A 14,577-nucleotide genomic window follows, 5' to 3' on the forward strand; every position below is an offset into this window, starting at 1 on the left:
TTTTTTGTCCGTCATGGGGCTTGAACTCTGGGCTTGGTCACTGTCCCTGTGCTCTTCAGCTCAAGGCGAGCACTCTACCACTTGAGCTACTGCACCACTTCCGGTTTTCTAGTGGTTTATTGAAGATGAGAGTCTCATGGACTTTCCTGCCCGGGCTGGCTTTGAACCATGATCCTCAAATCTCAGCCTCCTGAGTAGCTAAGATTACAGGCCTGAGCCACTGGCGCCTGGCTCTATGAGACTCTTATCTACTGTTAATTGCAGAAAAAGTGGCACTGTGCCTCAGCAGTAAAGCCCTGGCTTGAGAAAAAAGCAGCTCAGGGACAGGACGGTACCCAGGCCCAGAGTTTAAGCCCCAGGACTGGCAAAAAATAAAAATAAAAAAGTTCATCTTCCATGTGTTTTGGGGAAAAGATGAGTTTTCTGGGTTATACTAGTGTTTTGTGTGTGTGTGTGTGTGTGTGTGTGTTTTATTTGTTTTTTGTTGGTTGTGAGGCTTGAACTCTGGGCCTGGGCGCAGTTCCTGAGCTCTTCAGCTTAAGGCTACTGCTCTACAACTTGAGCCATAGCACCACTTCCAGTTTTCTGTTGGTTAATTGGAGATAAGAGTCTCATAGACTTTTCTCCCTGAGTTGGTTTTGAACTGTGATCCTAGACCTCAGCCTCCTGAGTAGCGAGGATTATAGGCGTGAACCACTGGCACCCGGCTTGATATTAGTGTTTTGAATTGCATTTTTGATAAAAGGCAGTGAATGAGATGGTAGCTGTGTAACTTCTTGTTAAAGATGGATTTGAATGTCACAAGTGTGTTGTCTGTTTTTGCCTAGAGTGTGTGGATATCAATGTAACTCCAGATAAGAGGCAAATTTTGCTGCAAGAAGAGAAGCTTTTACTGGCTGTGTTAAAGACTTCGCTCATAGGAATGTTCGATAGTGATGTGAACAAACTCAGTGTCAACCAACAGGCACTGCTGAGTGTTGAAGGTACGGAACATGCAGTGGTGCAACACCTTTAAAACTTCCATCAGGGGCTGGGAAGGTGGCTCAGTGGTAGAGCACTTGCCTTGCATGCATGAGGCCCTGGGTTCGATTCCTCAGCACCACATAAGCAAAAAGCCGGAAGTGGCATGTAGCTCAAGTGGTAGAGCGCTTGCCTTGAGCTGAAGAGCTGAGGGACAGCGCCCAGGCCCAGAGTTCAAGCCCCACGACCGACCAAAAAAAAAAAAAAAAGAATCGCACAGCCTTTCTTACCCTGATCTGGCTCAATCCTCAGATCCTCAATCCTCAGCTCTCAGGCTCCTGAGTAGCTAAGATTATAGATATGAGCTACCAGCTCCTGGCAAGAACTGAATTTTTGCTTATCAGAAAAGTTAGTGCTTAAAATCTTAAATTTCATTCTTCTAGAGACTGGAACATTGTATTCTTCATTCTCTCCCTTACTAAACAAAGTGTCATAGTCAGAATTATTTTATATATATATATAAAACTATACATTTATAATGCATATCACATATATATTATATATCATATATATATATATATATATATTGTTGTTGTTGGTTATAGGGCTTGAACTCTGGGCCTGGGTACTGTCCCTCAGCTCTTCAGCTCAAGGCTAGCGTTGTACCACTTTAGCCACAGAGCCACTTCCAGTTTTCTGGTGGTTTATTGGAAATAAGAGTCTCACAGACTTTCCTGCCTGGGCTGGCTTTGAGCCGTGATCCTCAGATCTCAGCCACCTGAGTAGCTAGGATTATAGGCATGAGCCACCAATACCTGGCTTATTATATATTTTTTACTGTTTGTAAGATTTATTTGTTGTGTCATTTAATATTTTTTAATTGGCTTATGTTAGTTATGGGGGGAGGGATACTTTTATCTTTACAGATCCACACATTTGCATTGAGTTCCAGTCAGTTTCATCCCCTTTACCACACTCCCTGCCTCTTTTCCCTCCAAAAATACCAAAAGATTTCCTTCTTCCATTTTTTCTTTTCTTTTTTCTTTTTTTCTAGTCCTGGGGCTTAGACTCAGGGCCTAGGTGCTGTCCCTGAGTGCTCAAGGCTAGCACTCTATCCCTTGAGCCACAGCACCACTTCTGTCTTTTAGTGTTTATGTGGTACTGAGGAATTGAACTCAGGGCTCATGCATGCTAGGAAAGCACTCTATCACTAAGCCACATCCCCAGCCCCGCCTTCTTCCATTTCGTTGTTGCAAATCTATTTTGACAATATTCAGCCATCTTGATCCTCCTCATTCAGAGTTAATTTTTTTTTTTTTTGGTGCCAGTCTTGGGGTGTGAACTCAGGGCCTGGGCACTGTCCCCAAGCTTCTTTCCCTCAAAGCTAGCATTCTGTTATAGCCACAGAGCCACTTCCAGCTTTTTCTATTTATATGGTACTGAGGAGTTGAACTCAGGGCTTCATGCATGCCAGGCAAGCACTCTACCACTAAACCACATTCCCAGATCTCAGAGTTGATTTTTTTTTTTTCCTGGTTGTAGGGCCTGAACTCTGGGCCTGGGAGTCTCATGCATGCATGCAAGGCAAGCACTCTACCACTGAGCCACCTTCCTAGCCTCTCAGAGTTGATTTTTAATAAAGAGGAGTTCAAGTCTTGGTCATAAAAATTGGTGTCATCGGCTGGGAAGGTGGCTCAGTGCTTGCCTTGCATGCATGAGGCCTTGGGTTCAATTCCTCAGCACCACCTAAGCAGAAAAAGCTGAAGTGACGCTGTGGCTCAAGTGGTAGAGTACTATCCTTGAGCTAAAGAGCTGAGAGACAGTGCCCAGGCCCAGAGTTCAGGCCCCATGATCGACAAAAAAATAAATAAAAATTAAAAAAAAATTGGTGTCATCAGGTCTGGGAATATGGCTTAATGGTAGAGTGCTAGCCTGGCATGCATGAGGCCCTGAGTTCGATTCCTCAATACCACATAAAAATAATAACATTATATTTAAAAATTTGAATTTCTTTAAAAAATTGGTGTCATCATAGTACTATAAAGTATTTACTAAGATTCTTTGAGTTTCTTTAGTTTTAAATGGGAGAAGCTTAACTGGGAAAGAAAACTTGGTTTATCATCTTTTCTGAGGTTCAGTGTGTTTGCACTTAAGTAGGAAATAATTGCGACTCTTGTCTTTTTCAGCTACAAAGCCTCATTCCTTTCATTCAGCTGCCCCCTAGTGACTCTGTCTGTGAAGAGTATGGCCTTAGCTGTTCCGAGGCGCTGCACAATCTGTTTTAGTAAGTAAATCACTGCCAGGAAAACTCCAGCCAATTTTTCTTTCAAGTTTTTTTTTATTTTTGTTTTTTTGTCAATCTTGGGACTTGAACTCTGGGCCTGGGAACTGTCCCTGAGCTCTTCAACTCAAGGCTAGTGCTCTACCACTTGAGCCACAGTGCCACTTCTGATCTTCTGGTGGTTAATCGGAGATAAGGGTCTCAAGGGCTGGGTTCCCTTGAGACTGGGACAGCACTGAGGACCAGAGTTCAAGCTCTAAGACTGACGAAATTGTCTCACGGACTTTTCCTACCCGGGATGGCATTGAACCATGATCCTTAGATCTCAGCCTCCTGAGTAGCTAGGATTACAGGTGTGAGCCTCCAGTGCCTGGCTTCCTTCAAATCTTTATTATTTTAAAAGTATATATGATCGAGCCTGGTGCCGGTGGCTCATGCCTATAATCCTAGCTACTCAGGAGGCTGAGATCTTGAAGATCAGGGTTCAAAGCCAGCCCAGGCAGGAAAGTCCATGAGACTCTTATCTCCAGTAAACCACCAGAAGACCATAAGTGGTGCTGTGGCTCAAGTAGAAGAGCGTTAGCCTTGAGCTGAAGAGCTGAAGGACAGTGCCCAGGCCCAGAGTTCAAGCCCCACAACTGACCAAAAAAAAAAAAAAATGTATGTAATTGTTATTTTGGGGCCTATACCTTTCCTATTCTTTATAAAGTTGTGGGGCAATCCTTTTACTGAGAGATTTAGATAAAAGACTCAGCTACTGTTCAGTTCCATTAACAGTATTCTGGATAATGGCATGTTTCATGCTCCTGCTGCATTCCGATTTGTTGGGGGTGTTGGAATGGCTTTTGGGGATCTAATGAAGGATGTCCAGTATCTATTTGTAGTACATGAAAAGTAGACACTTTCAAGTGGCACTGTCCCTGGCAACAGCCATATTGCTTACTCTTCTACTTGATTTTGCTTGGTGCCTAAATTTCAAAGCTGGAAATCCATTTCTGTCAGTTCAGGAATTGTTCGTATGCAAACTCAGGCATCCCTGAGGAAGAGCTTGTCCCACAGGCACGTCACCAGCACCTCAGTTAAGTGTAAGTTTGCTGGCTGAGCACATTTTAAAAGGAAAGATTGCTGGCATGGTATCACATACATGTAATTCTAGCTCTCTAGAACCCTCCTGGGGATACATAGCAGGCCCCTGTCTCAAGAAACAAAAGAGTTGAGCGTTGGTGGCTCACACCTGTAACCCTGCTACTCAGGGGGCTGAGATCTGAGGATCCTGGTTCAAAGCCAGCCTGGGCAAACAAAATCCATGAGAGTCTTATCTCAAATTAACCACCAGAAAACCAGAAGTGGAGTTGTGACCTCAAAGTGATGGAGCATTAGCCTTGAGAGGACAATGCCCGGTCCCAGAGTTCAAGCCCCACAACCAGCCAAAATAAAAGAGGATTGGTAGAGCACCAGCCAATGAGCAAAGCATCAGGTACCAAGTTCGAGTCCTTTGTTCCTCCAACAAAAAAGAAAAGAAAAACAAGGGCTGGGAAGGTGGCTCATTGGTAGAGTGCTTGCATTGCGTGCATGAGGCCCTGGGTTCCATTCCTCAGCACCACATAAGTAGAGGAAAAGCTGGAAGTGACGCTGTGGCTCAAGTGGAAGAGCGCTAGCCTTGAGCTGAAGAGCTGAGAGACAGCGCCCAAGCCCAGAGTTTAGGCCCCACAGCTGGCAAAAAAAAAAAAGAAAAGAAAAGAAAAGAAAAACAAGAATACTGCAGATCTGGGATATAAGTGGTTGGTTACACCCCACTGACAAGCTAGTGGAGTCAATGTGCAGGCCAAAGGTTGTGTGTTTGGAACAAGGCCTGATCCTGATGTAGGCACCAAGGGAAGGCAAGCAGAATTGAAGCAGTCGTGAGCCAACCACGTTACCTATGCTGGGTTTGGGGCTGTTTGCTGCAGAGCGTCTGGGTGCTGTCTGTGATTTGTTAGGGTGGAACACAGGTACCAGGACACAAGCAGAATTATTCCCCAGCCCTGTCTGGTTTTTATTTGATGGTGAGAAGTTGCTCTATGCTCAGTGTTCTAATCCTGCTCACATGGTACCACCCCCAGCATCTCCGGCTTCATCTCCCGCTGCACGCACGGCGTTGGGAGGAGTGCCACTGACCGGCAATTCTTTTTCATCAATCATCGGCCTTGTGACCCAGCAAAGGTATGTACAGAGCTTTTTGTAGCAGTTTATTGTTAGATCTTTGAGTTTTATTATTTCATAATTTTTTTTCAAGGAATTTAGAACTAAGAAACATGCCTTTGCATTATCTTATTTAAACCAAGCACCATCCTAGCAACTCAGGAGGCTAAGATCTGAATAGAAGTGGTAGAGTGGTAGCCTTTAGCACAGAAGCTCAGGGACAGGGCCCAGGCCTGAGTTTAAGCCCTAGGACCAATACCAAATATAGTTTATATATTTAAGAAAGTCAGCTGGCTGGGCGCCGGTGGCTCACACCTGTAATCCTAGCTACTCAGGGGGCTGAGATCTGAGGATTGTGGTTCAAAGCCAGCCTGGGCAGGAAATTCCGTGAGACTCTTATCTCCATTAAACCACTAGAAAGCTGGAAGTGGTACTGTGACTCAAGCAGTAGAGTGCTTGCCTTGAGCTGAAGAGCACAGGGACAGCACCCAAGCCCAGAGTTCAAGCCCCACGACCGACAAAAAAAAAAAGAAAATCAGCTGTTTTCAATAGTACATGTATGTATACATATATGTGTAAATACATAAAAATATTTAAAGGTAGGAATGTTTAAATCTATAAGAGTACTTAGGTTTCTCTTCAGATTGCATAAATGTTTCTTTTGTAGTTATTTTTGCAGGTCCTGGGGCTTGAACTCGGCCTGGGTGCTGTCCCTGAGCCTCTTTGTACTCAAGGTAGCACTCTACCACTTAACCCATAGCACCATTTCCACCTTTTTCTGAGTAGTTTATTGGAGATAACAGTCTCAGTCTTTTCTGCCCCAGCTGGCCTCAAACCATGATTCTCTAATCTTAGCCTCCTCAGTAAGTAGGATTATAGGCATGAGACACCAGTGCCTGGCTTCAGATTTGCACAAATCTTGTAAGCATGTATGAACTACACAATGTGAGGGAGGTAGATATTTCAAAGCATATGCCTACATCTGTACTTTGCAATATAAACTGATCACATGCATGTGTCTATATTCTGTTTACTTTCCCAGAAAATAGGGATGCAGATTACCTCTGCCTCCGTCTGAAACTGGCCATTGCTATATGGTTATGTGGGGTTTTAGTGGTTCAGTTTTGACTTTGGGCTCTCTAGCATCTTTGTGCCTCAGTAATATTTTCGATTTTCCAATGACACTTTAAAATTCACTATGGTTCAACCTTTTTTTTTTGTTGTTGGTCCTGGGGCTCGAACTCAGGGCCTGGGCACTGTGAGCCTCTCTGTGTTCAAGGCAAGCTTTACCACTTGAGCCACAGCACCACTTCTGGCTTTTTCTGTTTATTTGGTACGGAGGAATTGAATGCAGTGCTTCATGCATGCTAGGCAAGCACTCTACCACTAAGCCACATTCCCAGCCCCAACTTTTTTTTTAACCTATATTATAATCAGTGTCACTTTATAGTTTATCTCTAATGATAATTAATAATCTCATACAATGTCATATAAGTTATGTCCCTTTTTTTTTTCCTTCTGCATCATTTGCTCATCTTGCTTGCTCAGCTGGTCCTCTACAACTAGAGACATAACTCAAGCCCGGCCTTTGGCTGGTTATTTGGAAGATGAAATCTCACAATTTTTTGCCCAGGCTGGCTTTGAACTTCAATTGTCCAGATGGAGGCCTCTTGATTAGTTATATCACAAGCCTGAACCACTGCCATCAGCTAGAAATATGTTTCTAAGTATTTAAATGTGCTTTTTAAACATTAAAATTGCACCTGTATTTTATTAAAAGTTTAGTCTGGAAAAAAATGAACTTTGGGAAACATGATTAAAAAAAATACTTCTCTGAGGGACATGAGGAAGCTTCTTTGTTTGTATTGAGACATGATCTTGCTATGTAGCTGTGGCTGATCTGAAATTTGCCATGTAGCCCAAACTGGCCTTGAATTTGTGACCCTCCTGTCTGTAGCTTCTGAGCATTAGTGTTTTTATGGGGTACACCATCATCCCTGCATAATGAAACTTCTTGTCATTTTTAAATGGATAATTTCATAGGTGAATGTGTGTGTTTGGTGATATAAACATGTGTCAAGACCTACCAGACTGTACAGTTTATATCAGCACATGTCAATAAAGTGGTAGTAAACTTAGCGAAGCTTGATAAAAATGCCTTGCTTTGGACTGGGAAGGTGGCTCAGTGGTAGAGTGCTTGCCCTGCATGCCTGAGGCCCTAAGTTCGATTCCTCAGCACCACATAAGCAAAAAGCCGGAAGTGGCATGTGGCTCAAGTGGTAGAGCGCTAGCCTTGAGCTGAAGAGCTAAGGGACAGCGCCCAGGCCCAGAGTTCAGGCCCCACGACTGGACCCAAAAAAAAAAAAAAAAAAGAAAAGAAAAGAAAACTTCCATCAGCTGGGATCAGAGACACATGGCTGTGTTGATAGAGTGCCTGCCAATGAGCAAAGCATCAGGTACCAAGTTCGAGTCCCAGTCTCAGAACAAAAAGAAAAGAATCGATAAAACTTTGATCAAGCTGGTTACCAGTGGCTCATGCCTATAATCCTAGCTACTCAGAAAGCTAAGATCTGAGGATCATGGTTCAAAGCCAGCCTGGGCAGGAAAGTCTGTGAAACTCTTATCTCCAATAAACCACCAGAAAAACAAAAACAGGAAGTGGAACTGTAGCTCAAATGATAGCTAGCCTTGAGCTGAAGAGCTGAGGGACAGTGCTCAGGCCGAGAGTTCAAGCCCCATGACCAACAACAACAAAAAAAACCACTTTGATCAGGTATTGTTGATATGTCTCTTTTATTTCCAAGGTTACACTTTTAGCATCTCTTAGGATATGTTACAGCTGTTCAGGAGGACAATTGATATTCAAAGCAAAAGTCTGTGAGATTTCAACTTCAAAATAACCAGCCAAATGCTGGGCTAGAGTCATGACTCCAGTGGTAGAACACCAGCTGAGCAAGCAAACGGAGCAAATGTGAGGCCCTGAGTTCAAATTCTAGTACCAGTAAAAATAGAAAAAAGGGACATATTTATATGATACTATAATGAGATTATTAAATATCATTAGCGATAAACTGTAAAATGACACTAATTGTACAGGTTGGTTTTTTTTTTTTGTAAAGTTGAACCACAGTGAATTTTACAGGGTCATTGGAAAATCGAAAATATTATGAAAGGACAATGATGCTAGAAAGCCAAAAGTCAAAACTGAGGCCTGGGCTCTGAAGGGGCAGTGGGCTGCCAGGCATGAGAGGGAGCAGAGGAAACTTGGGTTTGTGTGGCAGAGTCGTTGGCATCCCGGTCCATTTTCTGGGTGCAGGTACAGGGCACCATGGAGGGCAGTGGGCAGCACACACTTAAGGAGCATGCGTAATGGAGGTGTCTGGGCCACCCTGGAACTGGAAACTTTAACATAACTGCAGTACTTGGGAGGCTGAATCAGGAGGCTCATGAATTCAAGGCCAGACTAGGCTACATAATAAAACCTTGTAAACATGGTAAAACAAGAAAACAAGCACCGTTGAACCAACGCCCATTGTTTAGCTGTATTATTGAAGTGTAGCAACAGGCAGAAACAGTTGTTATATATAAATTATCAGTGTTTCTGCCATGAGCTGCAGAAGTGCCTGGTATCTGTTTCTCTGCACTAACCCCCAGTGCTAGCTACTTTCCTGACCTCTAGTGGCATAGTTTAGTTTACTTTTTGCTTGGTTTTTGAGACACTGTCTCATTCTGCAGCCCAGGCTGGCCTTGAACTCATCATCCTCCAACTTCAACCTCCCAAGTGTTAGAATGATAGTCAGATGCCAGCTGGCCTGGCTTCATTTACTTTTGACTTTGAAGTCATTCCATCTGACCTTCCTTGTTATTTGTTATGAGTTTCATGAGGTCGTGTGGCTCTTGATTCATTTTTACATTTGTATAGTATTCTACTTAGATATCAAAGGTTCTTTATTGAGGGGGAAGGGGAATTCTAGGCATCAAATTCTAGGCAAGCTACATTGTGACCCTTGGAGGTTCTTGATGAACTGTGACAGTGCATTTGCCAGGCACTGAGGGACCTTCCAGCTCCAGTTGGAGTCTCCATACCTGGCCATGGGTGTGCATACATTGTAACTGCCATCCCCTTTTAAATTTTATTAACATTTTAAATTGTCCTGATGTTGTGCAAAGGGGTTTCAATTTGCAACCCTTTCATGATCAGCTTTGGATGTTCTTCATTAGTTAATTAATTAATTTTGTGCCAGTACTGGCACAGGACCACAGAGTCCACTCTGTCCCTGAGCTTTTTTCTCTCAAGGCTGGCACTTTACCACTTCTGACTCTTTGCTAATTCATTGGAGATAAGAGTCTCAAGACTTGGCCAGGCACTGGTGGCTCATGCCTGTAATTCCCGCTACTCAGGAGGCTGAGATCTCAGGATCACAGTTCAAAGCCAGCCTGGGCAGGAAAGTCTCTGAGACTCTTATCTCCAATAAACCATTAGAAAAACGGAAGTGATGCTGAGGATCAAGCGGTAGAGCGCTTGCCTTGAGCTGAAGAGCACAGGGAAACTGCCCAAGCCCCATGACCAACAAAAAAATAAAAGTCTCAAGACTTTCCTGCTCAGGCTGGCTTTGAGCTGCGATCCTCAAATCACAGCCTTCTGAGTAGCTGAGGTTACAGGCATGAGCCACCAGCGATCAGCTGGTGTTTGCATATTTGATCAGATGTTTGCGCTTCCTCCTTTGTGAATGCAGAACTGTCCTTTTGTCCTGCTTTGTACTCTCCCTGATCATCTCTGCTCCTGTGGGCCCAGGTAACTTGATAAAGATGCGTGGGACGGAAGTGGAAACACCTATGCCAGACAGTCCTCCTTCGTCTAGCACTCAGGAAGAAGACAAAAGGTCTGTGTCCATTTCCAGGCTGAGAGAGGCCTTTTCTCTTCGTCATCCTGCAGAGACCAAATCTCCAGGCCCAAGGACTCCTGAACTGAGATGGAATTCTCCAATACAGAAAAAGAGGGTACCCTCTAGTTCCTCCAATCCTGCCTCTGGCAGAAGCCTGCAGGGCCCTCTGGAAGAGGTGGTGACTCCCAAGGACTCGGATGGCCGTGGGGACAGAGTGGAAGTGGGGAAAGACTCGGGGTACACCAGTACATCAGCTGCCCCAGAGGAAGGGTTCAGCCCCCGGGAAGTGGGCAGTAGCAGTAGTGACCATGCACAGAGCTCCCCAGAAGACAGATTTTCACAAGGAGACATGGACTCTGGTGAGAATCTACCTGAACTGGACCATCCCCCTTCAGCTGGGGAGTCGGGGAAGGAAAAAGATGGCCCCTGTCAACTTCTGCCTCCTCAGACACATCTCTCCTCCTCCAGTGCTAAGCGATTTAAAAAAGAAATTCCCTCAAATACCAACACTCCCCCAAAGTCAGCTACCACTGAGAATGCCTCAGCAGCCCAAGTGGATGTGGCTGTGACAATTAGTAAGAAAATAGTGCTCCTCACCTTTTCTATGAGCTCTTTAGCTACACGAATAAAGCAGTTGAATTGCCAAAGACAACCAAGGGAAAGCCAACCGAATTACAGGAAATTCAGGGCAAGGATCTGTCCAGGAGAAAACCAAGCAGCAGAAGATGAACTAAGAAAAGAGATAAGGTAAGGTGTGTTGTCAGTGGGATTGTGGACAGCCATGCTTTGGTCATTTTGAGGGAACCAGGGGCTCATGATAGGGACCCAGCCCTGGCTCCTCTGTGTATCTCCGCTTCTCTTTGTTCTTGCTCTACACAGAGAGCAGCTTCTGTGGCTCAGTCTGGTGGGCGGCCCTCCCCCAGGAGTGACAGGGTATGACTGCTGGCTTGCTGCCTGTGTAGGCAGGGGATTCTCCCTTCTTCCTCATTACTGACTCCTTGAAATCCTAACATTAGAGTTGCTGTCAACTCCACAGATTGGACCTTAGCTTTGCTGGAATATGCTTGGCTATTCTTTTATCCATAACATTTCTTTCTCCACTTAACCACCAAAAAGCCAGAAGTGGAGGTGTGGCTCAAGTGATAGAGTGTTAGCCTTGAGCTAACAGTGCTTAGGCCCTGAGTTCAAGCCCCAGGACTGGCACCAACAAAAGTAGGGGAAGACCAAGAGGAGAAAGCCAGGTAAGGACAGACATTGTCTCTTCCATTTCCGAAGATACGCTGTGAGTCCCCCCAAAAATAGTTCCTTGTGTCATTCAGATACTGACTTAAGTGCTATATGCCCTGTTGGAGGGTGTGCAAACCCTTACAGATTCCTTTCCAAAAAAACCCCAAAAACTGGTTACAATTGACCCTTGTGTGTGCAATGGGGCTGCTGTTGAGGCAAGCCAGAGGGTCTGGAAGCCTTCTGTTGGAAAGTTACACTTAGATGTGCCTTATAGGAGTCAGTGCATATATCTGCCACTCACCACATGTGTGTGTGGAGCAGGTTGCATAGCGGTTCCCACTACACTACTCACAAGCACTCAGTCTCTTTTCATACTCTATCATGGATACTGTAGATGTTTGATACATTTTTTTCCCACAGTGCTGCCCAACCTCCTCAAATGACCTATCAGCAAAGCAGAAATGTGTGTTAGGTTTTAACATTTAAGTTTTGTTCTAGATCTCAATGGTCACCTCACATGTCGCATTGAATGTTTTCCGTGTGCAGTAAATCAATGTTTGCAGACATGGAGGTGCTTGGTCAGTTTAACTTGGGGTTCATAATAACCAAGCTGAAGGAGGACATCTTCCTGGTGGACCAGCATGCAGCTGATGAGAAGTACAACTTCGAGATGCTGCAGCGTCACACAGTACTCCAAGCACAGAGGCTCATTGCGTGAGTGCATCAGTCAACACTGTGTGTATGTGTGCATGTGCATACATGTGCATGTATGTATGCGTGTACATATGATTATAAGGAGAGGTCATGGGTTTACTTTGGGGAGATTAAACTCTGTAGAGAAACGAACTCAGACCCCAACAGAATAGAGTGGAGTGAATCTTTGTGTGTGGCTCCAGGAAATCACAGGAACTCTGGAGACCTCAGGCAATCATCTCTGGCAGGAAAATGAGCCCCTTTCCAACCTTCCCAATCTTATTAACCCCAGCTCATCTCCAGAGCTCAGCCCCTGGTCACTACCCCCGAGGTCCCTTCTCTGACTCCAGGGAAGTCTCACTGTATGCTCTTACAGCACTGGCATCTTCCATCCTGACTCACTTTTGGTCATAACTGATTGTTTGCCTCTTTGTTCAATGTTTGCTTCCCCACTAACAGAAGGCAGAGGTCAAGGCTGTGTCTGCTCCCTCTCCTGCCCTTAGCAATGTTTGTCTTCCTAAGATCCCCACAAATTTAGTAGGAGAAAGGGAAGCATACAGCAGAGGAAGAACAGGATAGAAAAATTCTCGTTCTGTATTCACTGTGTACAAATATTGGTAATGACTGGCCCCAGCCATTTAAATTACTAGCCAGGCATGATTGCGTATGCCTTTAATCCTAGCATTTAGGAGGATCTTGAATTACAGACTTCCCTAGGGTATTTATGAGGTCTTATGTCCAAAAGAAAAAAAAATCAAATTTTCTTTCTTGTGAAGAGAAAATTCAAACTGAGAATGGGATAGTAGGTTGAGGAGAAAGGAAACTTCATAACTTCTGTAACTTCTAAAAAGTAATTTGGCTAGGCACTGGTGGCTCATGCCTGTAGTCCTAGCTATTCAGGAAGCTAAGATCTGAGGATCACAGTTCAGAGCCAGCCCAGGCAGGAAAGTCCAATGAAATGCTTATTTCTAGAAAACTAGAAGTGGCACTTTGGCTTAAAGTGAGTAGAGCATTAGCCTTGAGCTGAAGAGCTCAGGGACAGTGCCCAGGTCCAGAGTTCAAGCCCACAACTGAACAAAAACAAAAAAGTAATTTGTAAGAGGAACTAGAAAGAACTCTGCAGGAAGATTTGTGACAGTTGGCTTAAATAGTGTTCTTTGTATATGTGTGCTGCTCCTGAGATTTGAACTCAGAGCCTAGGTGCTATCATTGAACTTTTGTACTCAAGGCAAGTGCTGTACCACTTGAGTCACAGCTCCACTCCTGGCTTTTTGGTGTTTCATTGAAGAAAAGCGATTCACCGACTTCCCTGCCCAGGCTGGCTTTGAACCACAATCCTTGGATCTCAACCTTCTGAGTAGTATTCTACTCAGAATAGTATTCTTCGAATAGTATTCATGTTTCTTCAAAGAGTTTAAGATTGTATTAGTCAGTTTTTTTGTAGTTATGACAAAGTACCTGAGAAAAGGAACCTAAAGGAAGGTAGACTGGTTTGGGGTCATGGTTTCAGTCTGTGTTCGGCTGGGATGAGGCAGGGTGGCAGGGCAGAGAGGATGTTGGAGCAGAGCTGCTTACCTCATGGCAGCCAGGAAGCAGAGAGACAGGAGTCCAGGGATAAGATACACCCTTTAAAGGCACAGCTCCCTGGGGCCTGCTGTCACCAGCCAGTCCTCCCCTTTCCTCCCCCCTCCCACCCCCAGTCCCCTCAGAGCTAGGACATCAGTGAAGGAACCCACTGGTGAACTTAGCGCTGGCCTCTCTCAGTAGTGCTTAACTAGCGGGGGACCAGGCCATCCACTACTGGGCCTTTTAGGGCACGCTTCATATCAAACCATAACAATGATCACTCTTGTCTCACCTCCATTTTGATTCTATAAATAAATGTACCGCTCCAGTTTGTCATTTGAACCTCCTGTGTTTCCAGACCTCAGGCTCTCAACTTAACTGCTGTCAATGAAGCTATCCTGATAGAAAATCTGGAAATATTCAGAAAGAATGGCTTTGATTTTGTCATTGATGAAGATGGTAAGTTATTCAGTTAGGAGCTGGGAATGACCTTTGAGGTCAGCTGGATTGATCTGTTTTCATAAGAGCACAGATTCTTTGGGGCTTGAACTCGGCCTGAGTGCTGTCCTTGCACTCTTCAGCTCAAGGCTAGCGCTCTACCACTTGAGTTACAGCGCCACTTCTGGTTTTCTGGTGGTTTATTGGAAATAAGAGTTTCACAGGGGCTGGGAAGATGGCTCAGTGGTAGAGCACTTGCCTTGCATGCAGGAGGCCCTGGGTTCAATTCCTCAGCACCACATAAGCAAAAAGAAAAAAGCCGAAAGTGGGGCTGTGGCTCAAGTG

General features: G+C 44.6%; 1 protein-coding gene across 1 annotated transcript in view; it reads left to right on the forward strand.

Annotated features, from left to right (window-relative positions):
- Pms2 (PMS2 postmeiotic segregation increased 2 (S. cerevisiae)) overlaps positions 1-14,577 on the forward strand; it is a 24,773-nt gene that overhangs the window by 8,235 nt on the left and 1,961 nt on the right. Inside the window, exons 7-11 of the mRNA XM_013023399.1 lie at positions 3,147-3,244; positions 5,344-5,447; positions 10,218-11,055; positions 12,082-12,249; positions 14,153-14,253. Of these exons, the coding sequence (XP_012878853.1) occupies positions 3,147-3,244; positions 5,344-5,447; positions 10,218-11,055; positions 12,082-12,249; positions 14,153-14,253 (1,309 nt within the window). The remainder of the gene's footprint in view (positions 1-3,146; positions 3,245-5,343; positions 5,448-10,217; positions 11,056-12,081; positions 12,250-14,152; positions 14,254-14,577) is intronic.

The sequence above is a fragment of the Dipodomys ordii genome, unplaced genomic scaffold (assembly GCF_000151885.1).
Source record: "Dipodomys ordii isolate 6190 unplaced genomic scaffold, Dord_2.0 Scaffold68, whole genome shotgun sequence".
In the NCBI taxonomy this organism is placed as follows: domain Eukaryota; kingdom Metazoa; phylum Chordata; class Mammalia; order Rodentia; family Heteromyidae; genus Dipodomys; species Dipodomys ordii.